This window comes from Acomys minous (assembly GCF_964271855.1).
Source record: "Acomys minous genome assembly, chromosome: 18".
NCBI classification, from domain to species: domain Eukaryota; kingdom Metazoa; phylum Chordata; class Mammalia; order Rodentia; family Muridae; genus Acomys; species Acomys minous.
Window position 1 is genome coordinate 48,844,966 of NC_140501.1, and position 16,262 is coordinate 48,861,227.

Genomic DNA, 16,262 nt, shown 5'->3' on the forward strand with positions numbered 1-16,262 from the left:
GGGCTGGGACGTCCAGAGGCAAGCACGTGGACTGGAGATGCCTCGGGTTCAGGGTGGAGCCCTGACAGCGAACCGAGCAGCAGGCAGCCTGGTCTAATTCCACGCGGCGCCCTCCCGCGCGTGAGATCGAGCGCGGCCCCTTTAAAACCCATGTAAACAAAGCTTTGTTCCCCCAGCTCCCCCTCCCTTGCGCTTCCCCGGCCCTCCGCTTCCTCCCACCCGGCGTCTCCGGGCCGCTGACGTTGCCCGCGCCTCTACGCCGTCCCAGCCACGCTGCGCATTCTCCAACCCTGGCTGGCCGGCCGGGGCCTGCGCAGCCGAGCGGCGCTACGCCTCGAGCGTAGAGCGCCAAGCCCCCAGTGCGCAGGCGCAGCGGCGACGGCGGCGGCAGCGGCGGCGGCGGCCCCGGCCGAGGTGCGCGCTGGGGGGGAGGGGGGGCCTGAGAGGAGCATGAATGGAGCAAAATGGCGGATCATGTGCAGGTGAGCGAGCGCCCGGGGAGGGGGCGGCCGCGGGAGCGGGACCACCGAGTGCGGGGAGCACGCGGGCCCCGGGACTCGAGCCCGCCCGGGGGGCCCGACAGGCCGCGTCGCCGCCGCTCGGAGCCATCGAGCCGCCGCCCGTCCCGCAGCGCGGGGCCTTTCCCGCCTCCCGGACCGGGGGCCTCCTCCATCCCCTCCCACCCGGCCCCACGCCTCACTCGAGTCGCTGGAAGGATTGAGTGGTCAGCCGGCTCGCACAGCCGCGGCCCCAGGCCTCCACGCAGCCCTTAGGGGAACCCTCCAAGCCGGGAGGAAGAGGACCCCTCGCTGACTGTCCTAAGGGCCCCCCCAGGTCACACCGCCGGCCCTCCGTGATTAACAAAAAGAAGAGCCTCACCACGAGAACCCCGCTTCCCAATTCTTTCCTGTCGCCTCTCTCCTCATGCCCCCAAATCCGAGAGACCGCCCCCCCCCGTCCGGTCCCCTGCCCCGAAGCGCCCTCCGCTCCCACACTTTCCAATGGCACAGCCAGGAAGCCCGAGCACCCCGTCCTCCAAAATGGGAGCTGAGGCCTCGGCCCGCCTTCCCCTCGCGTCCCCCTTTGCTACAGCCTAGGAGTTGAGCGCCCACACCTCCGGTGAAACACGGGGTGGAAGGGGGGTGTGTCTGAAACCAGAACTCAGAGCTGGGTGCAGACAGCTCTCGGGAAGGGTCTTGATCCTGCTCTGGAGCTGAACCGGGAGTGGAGGGGGGGGGGCGCGTCTCTTTGGGGCCAAGCGACTTTTTCTTATAGATACAACACAGGCCGGGGGAGGGGGGTAGCCCACACCTAACCCAGTAGTAGCAGGAGCAAGTGCAAGCTGTTTCTTGCAAACTATGTAAAGTTTTTTTTGGGGGGGGGAAGGGGGCGCCGAGAGACTCCTGATACTCTATGACAGTGGTGCGGATCCATTGTCAGGAACCTTCAGATTTTCTAAGTAGCAGTCCCCAAAGGTTTGGGGTTTAGTAAAGATTAAAGAGCAGAGTCGCCTTTATTTGGCTTACGGTGTGGCATCTTTCCCCAAGTTCAAAGAGTAATCTTATTCTGAGTATGTTCAAAGAAAGTGGAATGGTGAGACTTCTAGACGTTTCTTTGACAGAGAAGAGACTGATTAAAGACTCACTTCGGAGGCTTGAGATTGGTGGAGTTGCACTCTGGAGTGGGAGGGACTTATCAGCGTAGAATTATAATCGCAAAACTTAACCACAAATGGAAGACCATAAGATCGTGTTCTGAAGCATCGTGGTGGCCTAATTCAGAAGGAGCAGTAAAACCTGACAGAGTGATGCTAATAATAGTGTAGAAGGGCACAGTAGTAACTGTTTATACTATAAAGAAGTGGAGGTGTTCGTATGATTTTTTTTTTATTTAAAATTTTTGGATCTTAAAGTAGGTGTTGCAGAATTACTTCTTGCACTTAAAGGAACAGAGCCAAAGCACACAACTCATGTGAGAGGTGCTTAAAGTAAACCCAGATGAACCAAGAGGTTTTGATTTTTTGAGTCCAGTATCTAAAGGCGGGGAGGAATGTGCAATGAGTATTCCAGAACCTTCTGGTTGTGCAACGGATCGAATCCAGGGCCTTGAGAACAGATGCCTTGCTTTGGAGAGGGCAGGGGAAGTCATTACTTACTTGTGAGGGAGAGGGGAGGGGGGCCCAGACAGACTGTGTGTGTGTGTGTGTGTGTGTGTGTGTGTGTGTGTGTGTAAGGGGGGGAGATGGCTCCCAGCACCCACGTGATGACTCAGAACTATCTAGAAGTCCACATCCAGGGGATTAGACACCTGACCTCTACAGGCATCAGGTATACACATGATGTACATATATACATGCAAGTATTCATATATGTAGAAGAAATCCTTTTTCCCCCTTTAGTTTTTAAATAAGTGTATATCAATGGGTTCTGTCCCCTCTAAAGGAGCATCTCTTCATAGCCAGTCCTCCTGTCCAGTATTTTTAAAGCAATACAGAATGTCAAAATGCATCAAAGCCCCTTCACAGCCTTTTTGCCACAAGAAAGGTCTCGTTTTTAATGGGATGTTTTAATCAACATCTCTCAAATGCAGGGAAGTGTACTTACTTTATGCGCCCCTCTGAATTAATTTGGAATTCTGGAACATGCTGGGTTTTGTTTATTAGGCTGCCAGGCTAAGTGTAGTTAGTATTGGATTTAGACCCTTTATGATGATATTTTTTTAATATTTATTTATTATTGTACAGTGTTCTGCCTTCGTGTAACACCTACGCGGTAGGAGACAGAGCTCCATATAGATGGTTGTGAGGTACAATGTGGGTATTGGGAATTGAACTCAGAACCTTTGAAAGAACAGCCAGTGCTCTTAACCTCTGAGCCCTCTCTCCAGCCCTTATGGTTGTGTTTTAATACAAAAACCTTCCCATAAAAAGACATATTCTTCCCCAGGTTGAGTAGAGACTAGTTTGCAGAACACTGGAGGGGGTACCTGCTCCACTGTTGCACGCACGGCTTGTGATTAGGAAGCCGCAGGTTTACAACTCATATCTGTGAGGGGTCCTGGAGCCTCCATCTTACCTCAGACTTCGTATGTAGCCAGTGTTGGCCTTGAATTTCTAATCTTCCTCCACCTTCTAAGCAATGGGATTTTAGGTATGCACCGCCACACCCGACTCAGGTTGTGTTTTATTGAAGAGTCTAAGTGCCATGAAACTTTAGTCATGGAAGTATCATAATACTTGGTTTGTGTGTAAGCTCTGTTATTGTCATAGTCAGGAGTCTTCAGTGGCTTTAATATAATGGTTTTCTTACTTAAAAGGTCTGATCGTGCCAGGCAGTGGTGGCACACACCTTTAATCCTGGCACTTGGGAGGCAGAGGTAGGCGGATCGCTGTGAGTTCGAGGCCAGCCTGGTCTACAAAGCAAATCCAGGACAGCCAAGGCTATACAGAGAAACCCTGTCTCCAGAAGGAAAAAAAAAAGTGTGATTTAACTTTGAATAATGTAGTTATAAAGCATTACTTGGGAGGAAAATGAAAACTATACAGTTATGATGGATAGATGGATAGATGTGGCAATTTAAAATCTTCCCATACTGGCTAGTTAATGCAAAGAGATAACGATAACTTGGAGAACAATGGTACTGAAAAGATTGATAACTTCAATAGCTAACAGGAGCATGAAGAAAAGGAAAGAATCCAGTATAATTGTATATTAAATAGATTGCTTAATATGTATATGTGTTAAACATAAATTTAATAAAAATAATTCTGGAGATTTGTTTATTGAGCTTTGCTTAAAACTATATAACATAAAAGACTTTGCAAAGTAGTCATAGTTTGTTTTAAATTTCAGGTGCAGTAATTAAATATTGACCGCCAGTGCAACTCTAGCGAGTTATGAAGAATCATTACAGCTGGCAGGTTAAAATTTAACAGAGTCCAAAAATGTAGCCTGATTATATACCAAAAGTGATTGCTGTTTTGTCTTTTTGAAATGTGCTAGGAAATGATAGGCACAATTAGTATATTTTGAGAACTCCACATGAAAATAAATAATAACTGTAGTAACTTTTCAACTAAACAAATTGGTGTCAAATTCTTATAGTTTACTATGCAAAAAATGCAGAATGAGAAAGACTGAGGGGCCTGAAGCTAAGTGCTAGATTCTCATGATTGCTTTGCAGAGGCAGCAGTAGCAGGCTTCAGCCACACAGAGACAGAGTGAACACGTTATTTCAGTGCATGGTTCCCTTCCCCGGATCCCTTGCAAATGTGATTTTACAAAATAATGTCTGTGATGTGTTTTATTTTTGTCATGAGCTTTCCCTGTGTTGTCTTGGCTGCCTTGAACTCCCAGGTTCACGTGATTCTCATCCAGCCTCCTGAATAGCTGGAGCTGCAGGAGTATACTACTCTGCATACATATAAGATTGCCTGCTTATATTTACTTGATAACTCTGACATTTGTTAGATTTCCTCTTGTGAGAAAAGCCTTGAGAACAATGAAGGGATATATCTGTGTGTGGCACCATCCAAATGCTTAAGCAGTAAAATAGAAAGTATATAATTGGGATAAAATAATCTCTAATTTGGATGGAGGTAATAGAAGCATTAAGAAGATCCCTGTCTGTATCTTACAGGAAGTAGCTTCCATAGTCACCAGCTGGATTTTCTGTGCTGGTTAGATTTTAGAAGTGATGCTGTACCATTGCCCTTCAAGAAGTGAGGTAGTCCCTATAAACCAACAAGCTAATATCTCTCTGTAGGTACTGCTACTTTGCTCCCTTCAATATGTGTAAAGAAGATAGTCTTTTGAATTCTTTTTGCTTATTTTAATGCCAGACATTTGTTATCTCACAGATTTTCTCAGGGCCAGGGACCTGGGAGTGGCTTATCTCAATGGTCCTGGTTCAGGGTCTAGTTTACAATCTGCACAGTCAGCTGGGGCTGCAGTGTCAAGGCTTGACTGAGGATGGAGGAGCTGTTTTCAGACGCACCTTCTTTGATGGGCTCAGTTCGCTGTGAGCCCTTGGCTGTGGTTCCTCACCAGCGGCTCTCTGCAGGCTTCAGTTCTTCAGCAGCAGCCTCACCTCGTTGTCATCTTCACAGACTTAGCTTTGTAAACTTTCTAATGACACCTGGTCAGTATAAGTGAGTCATCCTTGCTTCTTCTCTAACTTACTGAAATATGATCTACCTAAGACAGGTATAGAAATTTTCATTGTTCAGTTTGATGAAATTTCATCAAGTGAATGCTTCTTTGTAACCAACTCCCAAATTAATATTGTCAGGACCCAGAAGCCTTCCTGCTGCCCCTACTTACACCCTGTCACACGTGTCATTCCCACCCCCACCTCCCCCAGGATATCTTCTGTCATTTAGTTTTTTAACTTTTAAAAAAAATGTGCATTGGTGTTTTGCCTGCTTGTATGTCTGTGTGAGGTGTGTCGATCTTGGAGTTACAGACAGTTGTGAGTTTCCGTGTGGTTGCTGGGAATTGAATCCAAGTTCTCTGGAAGAGCAGTCAGTGCTCTTAACCTCTAGGCCATCTCTCCAGCCCCCTGTCAAAAATATGTTTTTACAACTCAGGCTGAGTAACTTGAGACTTTAAACTTAAAAACCAGGGGAAAGGCAGTAGTTATTCAGCTTATAGGGTATTTGTACCCATTTTTGAAGCTATGTTAGTACGCTCATGAGAGAAAGAGGGAATGTACCTACACAAAATTCTGTAATTTCAGATCGTTCATGAGACTTAGAACTACAGTTTAAGGTTTCGATCCTTTTTAGGTATGCATGTTCACAATATTTTATTAAGGTTACACATTATTTACAAATGGTCCTCTTGTGACCTCTTTTTGACCTAGTGGAAAGTCATAATATGTTCCTAGACAGTTATACCCAAAAATGTACGTAATGACTTACAGTGTTCTTTGGATCCCACAGTGCTAGAGGTTGAAACCAGGGCCTAGCATATATGTCAGGCGATCTACTACTCATCACGTTCTCGGCACTGTAATCTTAAGTGGTTTTTAGTGTGTGTGTACGTGCAATCGCCTTGGAGCTATAGTTATAGACAGTTGTCAGTTGGCTGACATGGGTACTGGGAGCCAAACAGGTCCTCTGCAAGAGCCGTACACACTTTTAACACATTAATAATTTCTCCAGCCCTTTCTCTCTCGGTGGCATTTGTTAGTGTGGTTTTTTGGGGTTTGGTTTGCTTTGCTTTGGCTGTCCTGGAACTTGCTCTGTAGACCAGGTCTCCCTGCCTCTCCCTCACGAGTCCTGACACCACTTCCAGCCCCTACTTTTTAATAAGTCATTCAGAATAGCCTTAAATTTTGAATCTTTCTGCCTCAGCCTCCCAAATAGCTAAAATTACAGGCATGTGGGACCAAGCTGGACTCTGACATACATTCTTGAGAATAATTTGTAGTGACTACCATAAGCCATCTTCTGTGTTGTGGGGACTCAGGAAGTACGCTACCCTCAGGGTTTTCTGTGTGAATTGGAGTGATAGTAAAAGCCTAGGTTATAGAGTTAAGACTTTGTAATGAGAGGCATGCTTTTGTTAACATGTCCCTAAATATGGAGCATTAATTGGTTAATGACCTTTTCCTCACATTATAGTACCTCTGAAGAAAGTAGTTCACTCTTTATAGCCTCTTTTAAATTTAGGAAATTCTTAATAGAATGAGGATAGCAAGAGGAAGCTGAGTTTCTATTGCTGCAAAGAAGTACCATGACCAAAAAGTAAGCTGAGGAAAGAAGTGTTTATTTGGCTTACACTTCCACATCACTGTTCATCAGTGAAGGAAGTCAGGACAGGAACCTGCAGGCAGGAACTGATGCAGAGGCCATGAAGAGGTGCTGCTTACTGGTTTGCTCTCATGACTTGCTTGGCCTGCTTTCTTATAGAACCCAGGACCTAGGGATAGCACCACTCACAATGGGCTGCGCTCTCCTTTCTTCCTCAATCACTAATTAAGAAAATTTCCTGCCGACTTGCCTACAGCTCCATCTAATGGAGGCATTTTTCTCAACTGAGGTTCCCTCCTCTCAGATGACTTTAGCTTGTGTCAAGTTAACATAAAACTAGCCTGGACAAATGACCCCTTGTCACCTTAACACACAAACACATCGCTCATCACTGTTAAGCCAACTTTCTCATTTTAAAAATATAAGTAATTTTAAAAGTTTCACAGTCTCTACAAATTAAATACATTAAAAATTCAGTACCAGGGTTGGAGAGATGGCTTAGAGGTTAAGAGCACTGACTACTCTTCCAAAGATCATGAGTTCAGTTCCCAGGAACCACATGGTGGGTCACAACCACCTATAATGAGATCTGGTGCCCTCTTCTGGCTTGCAGGCAGAATACTGTGTACATAATAAATCTTTTTTCCCCCCTAGTACCTTTAGCCAGGCATGGTGAAACACACCTTTAATTCCAGCACTCAGGAGGCAGAGGCAGGCGGATCTGTGAGTTTGAGGTCAGCCTAAGTCTACAAAATGAATTCCAGGACAGACAGGACTGTTACACAGAGAAACTCTTGTCTCAAGAAAACCAGAAAAAGAACAAGAAAAAAATTAAGTACCTTTAACACATCCAGTCTTAGTCAGTCAGTGTGTCTGTCTGTCTGTCTGTCTGTCTGTCTGTCTCTCTCTCTCTCTCTCTCTCTCTCTCTCTCTCTCTCTCCCTCCCTCCCTCTCCCCCTCTTCCTCTCCCTCTCTCTCCCTCTCCCCCTCTCCTCTCTCTCTCTCCCCCTTCCCCCATCCCCTGAGACAGTGTTTACTGTGTAGCCTGGCTGTCCTAGACTCACTTTGTAGACTAGGCTGGCTTAAAACTCATAGTGATCTGCCTGCCTCTTGCCTCCCAAGATTAAAGGTGTGCGTCACCACTCCTGGCTCACATCTTGTCTCTTTAAAATCCAAAATCTCTTAAAAGTTGGGAATCTCTCAACTGTGGGCCCAAATTAAAATTAAGTTAAATACTTTCTTACTTCAAGAGGGAAGAGCCAGGGCACAGTCATAATCTGAACAAAGCAAAACCAAACTCTATCTGAAAAACTCAGCCCCCAATGTCTGGGACCCACTCACCGTCTTCTGGGTTCCCTCAAAGAACTCTGGTCAGTCTCTGCCTCTCACTCTGCAGCACAATCTGTCCTCTAAGCTCTGTCAGGCCCCACTCCACTGCCGCTGCTGTTCTTGCTGCTCATCCCATGGTGCTGGCATCCCTAGAGTGCTGGGGTCTTCTGCTCGGCTGCACGTTCACCAATAGCCTCTCCTACGCTCTCTTCGTGGTGCGCAGCCACAGCTTCTCTCCATGACTACTTCAGTCTTGTTGTTGAGGGTGCACCTTCACTATGGCCTCTCACAGTGCCGCGCCTCAGCTGGTCTCCATGACCCCTTCATACCTACAAAATGAGTACCACCAGGGTGACTGTCCGACCCACACACATCCCACACAGGATTTTTCTGTAGAACAGCCCTGGCTGTCCTAGACTTACTTAGTTGACCAGGCTGGTCTTGAACTCACAGAGAACCACCTGCCTCTGCCTCTTGAGTGCTGGGATAAAAGGTGTGCACCACCACACCCAGCCCACCTGAGTGACTGGTTGTTGTTGTTGTTGTTGTTGTTGTTAATTTGTTGGGATTATATCCCAAGTGGTACCCCGCTCTTGTATCTTCCAATTCCCACTTTCCTTTCCTCTTCTTCCCTATTCCCCTCCCCTAGACCTCTGACAGAAGGCAACCTCCTCCCCCACATATGACCACAGCCTATCAGGTCTCATACTTGGGTGACTCTTACACTGCAAAATTTGGCTACCAGTGCAAGGTAAAACCTTGGCTGCCTCTGGAACATAGCTTCTGTGTGCTGACTCTCATGAAATCTCAGAAGATCTCACCTTAATAATTCTGGTGTGTGTGTGTGTCTGTGTGGTTTTTTGAGACAGGGTTTCTCTGTGTACCATTGGCTGACCACTCACTCTGTAGACCAGGCTGGCCTTGAGCTCACAGAGCTCCACCTGCCTCTGCCTCCCGAGTGCTGGGGTTAAAGGTGGTGCCGCCACTCAGTTCCAGGTAGTTTCTTTTTAAGCATGCTAATTTCTCAGCTCCAGCTAACCAGCATTTACTGGACAGTTGTGCCAGTAAAACAAAGGTTTCACTTCAGTAGTCTTGGTCACTTTCTAATCTAATTCTTCAACCCCAACTGACCAGAGTCACAGCATCTTAATTCAAAATAACAAATGGTCCCAATAAATTTTTTAAAACTTCCTTCTAAAACTGCACAAGCCAGACCCCTATCAGCTGCATTGTCCTCAACAGATTCTTACCTTCCAAGCATCTACCAGACAGCTCACAGAACTCTCTACACTCAGTGGCTTTTCTAGCCCAAAGTTCCAAAGTCCTTCCACAATCCTCCTAAAAACAGCATGGTCAGGTCTGTCACACAATACCTTACTATATGGTACCAACTTGACTTAGGGTTTCTATTCAACAAAACACTGTGACTAAGACAAACTGGGGAGGAAAGGGTTTATTTGGTTTACACTCCCACATCAGGACATGAACTCAGATGGGGCAGGAACCGATGCAGAGGCCGTGTATGGGTGCTGCTTACTGACTTACTCAGTGTGCTTCCTTTTAGAACACAGGACCACCTGCCCAGGGGTGGCACCACCCACAATAGGCTGGGCCCTTCCTCATCAATCACTAATTAAGAAAATGCCCTATGGGCTTTCCATAGTCCATCCTATGGAGGCTTTTCTTAACTGAAGTAGGTTTTCTCTTCTCAGATGACTTTAGCTTATGTCAAGTTGACATAAAACTGTCCAGGACAGGAGCATATATCAGAGTCATAAGAAAGGAAAAGGAATTGTTAACCACAAAACCTGGACCCTTAGTAATTCTGAATCTGCATCCCGGGCTCTTGACCACTTCACACAAATAGGTACTTTTATGTATGCCCACAAAACACATACACTCTTACTGCCATTAAATGAAAAGGATGTACTTCAGAGAAAATAGAAACCACCTACACATTAGCACTAATTGGACCTTCAGATGCTTGCCATTTTAGTGTTCTCATTTAACATTCAGAGCCATCGGTAAGATAGGCACCGTGGAGATGTTAGTGGTGGAATTTTCCTTGAAGATAGGTTGACTGTTAAGACCTGCTATCCCTAGAAGTCTGGGGGACCATTGAAAGATTTAGATATGATTATGGTGGCTGTAACTATGAGACTTAATGGGGCTAGGGAAAGGAGGTATCATCACTTAGCTCTTCACAGGAGATTGCAGACTTCTGATACATCTTCTTTAGGAAGATGTCACACTTCCCATATTTTGCCTGAATTTGGGGAAGGGTGAATACCAGCATGTTTCCAACCAAAGCCCAGATTGATGGGAGCTAGACTCAGAAATTACTTATTACATTTTGTTTGCTATGCCAGTCTGGGATTTTTACTACACTGTCCTAATAATGGTCTCCATCCAGCAACAAGTTACTGTTTCAATTAAATTAAAAATTAAATTCTTCGAGCTGGGCGTGGCGGTACATGCCTTTAATCTCAGTACTTGGGAGGCAGAAGCAGGTGGATCTCTGTGAGTTCGAGGCCAGCCTGGTCTACACAGCTAGTCCAGGACAGCCAGGACTACAAGAGAAATCCTATCTTGAAAAAAAAAAATTCAGTTCTTTAGTCATACTATATGGCTAATGACAGTTGCAATGCATCATGGAGATACAAAATATTTACATTATTATGGTCATTTTGCTGTGTGTTCATGTGCAGGCTGGGGCTGAAAATAGGGTATCTATCTCAATCACCCTCCATCTAGTTTTTTAGGGTCTCACTGAACCTGGAACTCAAAAATTTGGCAAACTAGCTGTCTAGCAAGCTCCAGGATTCCTCTTGTATTTGTCTCCCTCAATGGGATAATAGGTACCTCCCACTGCTCCTGGGTTGGTTAGTTGGTTGGTTGGTTTCCGAAACAAGGTTTCTCTGTTCCACAGAGTCCTGGCTGTCCTGGACTCAGTAGACTAAGCTGGCCTCAGACTCACAGAGATCCACCTACCTCTGCCTCCCAAGTGCTGGGATTACAGGCTTTCACCACCACGCCTGGCTCTCCAACCTGCCTTTTTATGTGGGTCCTGGGAATCCAAATCAGGTCCTCACCCATACCCACAGCCCATACCCCCACACCCCGCCATCATGGACGTTTCTTTTGAACAGTGCTAATTTATAACAAGTATGCATTGAACCAAAGAATATGCAGAAATGGGCCATGGGTTAGACAGTGTCCCCATGTGCCAATAAAAATAAGCTAAATCATTCTTTCAAATGTGTGTGGATATGGATAGGTGTGTTGAATGACTTAATTAAGATTATTTCCTACACTGTGTTCTGTTCTCTTGGCCAAGTGGTGACAAGCAGTGTACTCATAAAAAAAAAAAAAACTTAACTTGAAAAAAATCAACTTAATGTTTTCTTGCCCAAAGCACTTAACAAAAACAAACCTAATTGATATTCTTTATATAGGTATAAATAGAAATATGTCACATAGAGGTATCTTAGAGGCATCTAGAAGGTTACATGTTAAAACAGCCCGTCTGCCACTTCAGATTTCAAATATAACTTGTCACATCATTACCTTATTCAGTGTCTCTCAGATGTCCCCTAAATGTGTCACCTACTTGCTAAGTAACAAACTGCCATTGTTTAGGACAGTGTTACTGTATTGGTGATTTGGTAAGGTGAAATGATATCTAAATATAGTCATCAGTAAACATTAATCAGGCTTTAAAAGATCATATTCTGCACCAAAACTTTTAGGCATATGAGGATATAAATATGATTAAGATATAGCTCAAAGACCTTAACAGCTAAAGATGTATGTTTAATTTCATTTGTTTTTGTTTTTCCAAGACCAAGTTTCTGTGTATAGCCTTGGCTGTCCTGGAACTCCCTCTGTAGACTGGGGTGGCCTTGAACTCAGAGATGCGCCTGCTTCTGCCTCCCAAGTGCTGCCATTAAAAGTATGCATCTCCACACCTGGCCTAGATAGCTTATTGCTAACAGCAAATGAAGAGCCTGAGTGAAATCCTGATGATTTATTTTGCAACAGTTGTCATCTTTGGGTTTTCATTGCTGTGATGAAAGGGAGGAAAGGATTTATTTGGCTTACACTTTCCTATCACTGTTCATCATTGAAGGAAGTCAGGCAGGAACTCGAACAGGACAGGAACCTGGAGGCAGCTGATTCAGAGGCCATGGAGGGGTGCTGCTTACAGGCTTGCTACACCATCATGCCAGCCCACAATGGGTGGGCCTTCCACTAATCACTAATTAAGTAAATGTTCTACAGACATGATCTTATAGAGGCATTTTCTCAGCTGGGGCTCCTTCCTCTCTTATGACTCTAGCTTGTATCAAGTTGACATAAAACTAACCAGTACAACTGACCTCTTGTTAACTTAACGAATGCATCACTGTTAAGCCACAACTTTTTCTTTCTTGTTCATCTCCAAGATCATGCATAAGCATCACAATATAAAACATAAACTTATAAAAAGTCCCACAGTCTTTATAAATCCAAACACTTTACATTTCAGGCTCTTTAAAATCCAAAGTCTGTTGGTTTGGTTTTTCGAGACAGGGTTTCTCTGTGTAGCCTTGGCTGTCTTGGACTCACTTTGTAGACCAGGCTAGCCTCAAACTCAAAGAGATCCACCTGCCTCTGCCTCCCAAATGCGAGGATTAAAGGCATGCATCACCACTGCCTGGCAAATCCATAGCACAGTCACAGTCTGAACAAAGCAAAACCATACTTCAGCTATGTAAATAAGATCCACTGGAGGTCTATTGGGCTCCTTGAGAGGCTTGGTCACGTCTCTGGCTCTGCTCTCTGCAGCACACACAGCTCTGCTGATGTTGGTGTTGTCCCATCTACGGTTCTGGCATCTCCAAAGTGCTGGGGTCTTTTGCTGCATCTGGGCTGTACTTTGAGTATAGCCTCTCCTGTGCTCTCTTCAGGGACTCCAGCCCTACTACACAGTGCCAAGCCTCAGCTGCTCTCCATGCCTCATGCCTTCAAAACCAGACCACATAGGTGACTCTCACACTATCAAGTTTGGCTGCCAGCATGTGGTACAACCTTGGTTGCCTCTGAAACACAGCTTCTGTTTACTGATTTTCAGGAAACAGTTCTCAGAAGATTTCACCGTAGTGATGTTGGTCTCTTCTTAATCATTGTTAATTTCTTAGCTCCAGTTGACCAATATCTATGATCCCAGAAAAGCTGAGGTCTCACTTGAATGGTCTGGTATCTTGTTAATTACAGCTGACTCTTCAGCCCCAGCTAATCAGAACCACACGTTCTTGGTTGGGGGGGGGGGTTGATCGGATTTCTCTCTGTGGCCTTGGGTGTCCTGGACTCGATTTGTAGACCAGTCTGGCCTTGCACTCACAATGATCCACCTGCCTCTGCCTCCCAGATTACTGAGATTAGAGGCAAGTACCACCGCTCCCAGCTAAACCACACATTCTTAACTCAAAATTATGCAACAGCCCCAGTAGAATCTTTAAGTAACTCTCCTACTTCTCTCCAGAATGTCACAAGTCAGGCCTCCATTGTCTACATTTCTCTCACCAGTCTTATCTTCCAAGCTTCCACAGAATAGCTCACCAAGCTTTGAACACTCAATAGCTCTTCTAGCCAAAAGTTCCAAAGTCCTTCTATAGTCCTCCCCAAAACATGCAGTCAGATCTGTCACAGCAGTGCTCCACTGTCCAGGTACCAATTTCTGTCTTAGTTGATGTTATCATTGATGTGATGAAATACCATGACTAGAGCGACTTGGGGAAGAAAGGGGTTATTTGGCTTACACTTTCACATCACTGTTCATCATTGAAGGGGATCAGGATCAAAAGCAAGAGCCTCCAGTCAGGAAGCTGATGGAGAGGCTGTGGAGGGGTGTTACTTATTGGCTTGCTCTAGTTTGCTCAGCTTGCTTGCTTTCTTTTTAAATAATTCATTTGTTTTTATTTCATGTACATTGATATTTTTCCTGCATATGTGTCTCTGTGAAGGTGTTAGATCAGTTACAGACAGTATTAAACTGCCACGTGGGTGCTGGGAGTTGAACCCCTGACCTCTGGAAAAACAGTCAGTGCTCTTAACCACTGAGCCATCTCTCCAGCCCCCAAGCTTCCTTTCTTATAGAACTCAGGACTACCAGCCCAGGCATGGCACCACCCACTATGTATGGGCTGGCTCTTCCCTCATCAATCACTAAACACAGTGTTTCTCTGTGTAGCCCTGGCTGTCCTGGACTCCTTTTGTAGACCAGGGTGGCCTTGAACTCACAGATCTGCCTGCCTCTGCCTCCCCTTCTCAGAATGTTGGGGTTATAGGCATGTGACACCATGCTGAGCTCTACGGCTGAATCTTAGTGAGGCATTTTCTCAAGTGAGGCTCCCTTCTCTAATGAGTCTAGCTTGGGTCAAGATGGCATAAAACTAGGCAGGACAAGTAAACTCAGATTCTGTTACCTTTGGCAAGAGCAAAATCTTTCTGATAGTACTGAAATTAGTATACTGGGGTTGTTTTGTTTTGTTTTTCGAGACAAGGTTTCTCTGTGTAACTTTGGCTGTACTGGACTCCCTTTGTAGACCAGGCTGGCCTCGAACTCACAGCGATCCTCCTGCCTCTGCCTCCCGAGTGCTGGGACCAAAGGTGTGCGCCACCACACCTGGCTAGTATGCATTTAAAAAAAAAGATTTATTTAATTTATTATGTATACAGTGCTCTGTCTACCAGTACAACTGCAGGCCAGAAGAGGGAACCAAATCTCATTATACATGGCTGTGAACCACCATGTGGTTGCTGGGAATTGAACTCAGGAACTCTGGAGAAGCAGTCAGTGCTCTTAACCTCTGAGCCATCTGTCTAGCCCTGGTATACATTTTTATGTGAGAAGAGAAGCTCATATTCTTAGAGGTTTGCGTAAACTATACAACATTGACCACTGTGATCACTATAACCTCTTAAATGTTTTGTTGTTGTTGTTTTAATTGGGGCAAGTGAAAGATGCGATTCTTGTTTTGTTTTGAGTAAGTTGGTTTGTGAGATGATCACAGTATGTAGCCCTGGCTGGCTTGTAACTTGCGATAGAGACTAGGCCGGCTGCCACCTCACAGAGATCTGCCTGCTTCTGTGCTATCATGCCCAGCAACTAAAAGTAACTCAACATTAAACTGTCCTTGATTTGGTTTATCTCTATAGATAGATGGATGGATGTGGTTAGTTCTAGGATCTAAGGGTTGAACATAGCACCTTGCACATTATAGGCAAGAACTCTATCAAGCCTCTCATTCCTATTTTTTTCCTTTTGGAAAAACAGATTCCCTTCTCACAGTCACCTCATCTGCTTATCCCCCATCAACTTCTTTTGGGAATAGCCAGAAAAGGCTTCTTTTTAAAACTCTTCTATAAGAAAATTCTTCTAAATCTTTCATGTCACACTCTACCTGCTCTTTCTTATTTGATGACTTACTTTGCTGAAAAGTTTTTTTTATAGTTTATACAGAAGTTTAAGTTTAAAAAATGAATTGAAAATGATTGAGTGTGTGGAGTATGTATGCCAAAGCCTCTTTAGAAATATCTACGTATAACTCTTTCACTTTTTTTTTTTTTCAGAAAATAAATATGGAGCTATGATATTTTTTTCCTCAGAATCAAAGTACAGGGCTACAAGATTAAGTATTTCTGATTTCTTTTATCTTTTTCTCTTTAATGTTCTGTTTTGAATTGTGTTATGCTTCTGCCTTGTTGAGCCTTCTAAAAAGAATTCAGAGTGTATTCAGGGTTTTCTCGTGGGAAGAGATAAGGAGAGATGAGAAGCTTTCTTGTGGATTTTTATGTCAGTAAGAACTGTGTGTCCTTTTTTGTGCCTATATCTCTTATCTTCTCTTTCATTCTTCCTGACTTTCAAACGTTTGTATCAGGAGTTAGGCTAGATGTAAGTAGGCCAGAGGAGATTCTAAGTCTTAAAATAAGCAGCTAGTCTTAAAACTATAGGTTGTTCATTATGTGTGTGATATGAGTCTAAAGAAATAAAAGTCAAAATGAGAGCATTCAAGGAAAGTTGGCTGTATGTTAACTAATTAACTATGTTAATTAAGGAATCAAGGACATGTTTCTATACAGCACAAAAGTATTATTTTGTGTATGATATTTATCATATTGTTCTGCCAGGATTGTA

At 44.7% G+C, this 16,262-nt stretch overlaps 1 protein-coding gene across 1 annotated transcript in view; it reads left to right on the plus strand.

Moving 5' to 3' along the window:
* The first annotated feature begins 334 nt into the window (after positions 1-334).
* Positions 335-16,262, plus strand: part of XPO7 (exportin 7) — a 100,477-nt gene continuing 84,549 nt past the window's right edge. The window contains exon 1 of the mRNA XM_084766985.1: positions 335-482. Within this exon, the coding sequence (XP_084623111.1) occupies positions 465-482 (18 nt within the window). The 5' untranslated portion in view covers positions 335-464. The remainder of the gene's footprint in view (positions 483-16,262) is intronic.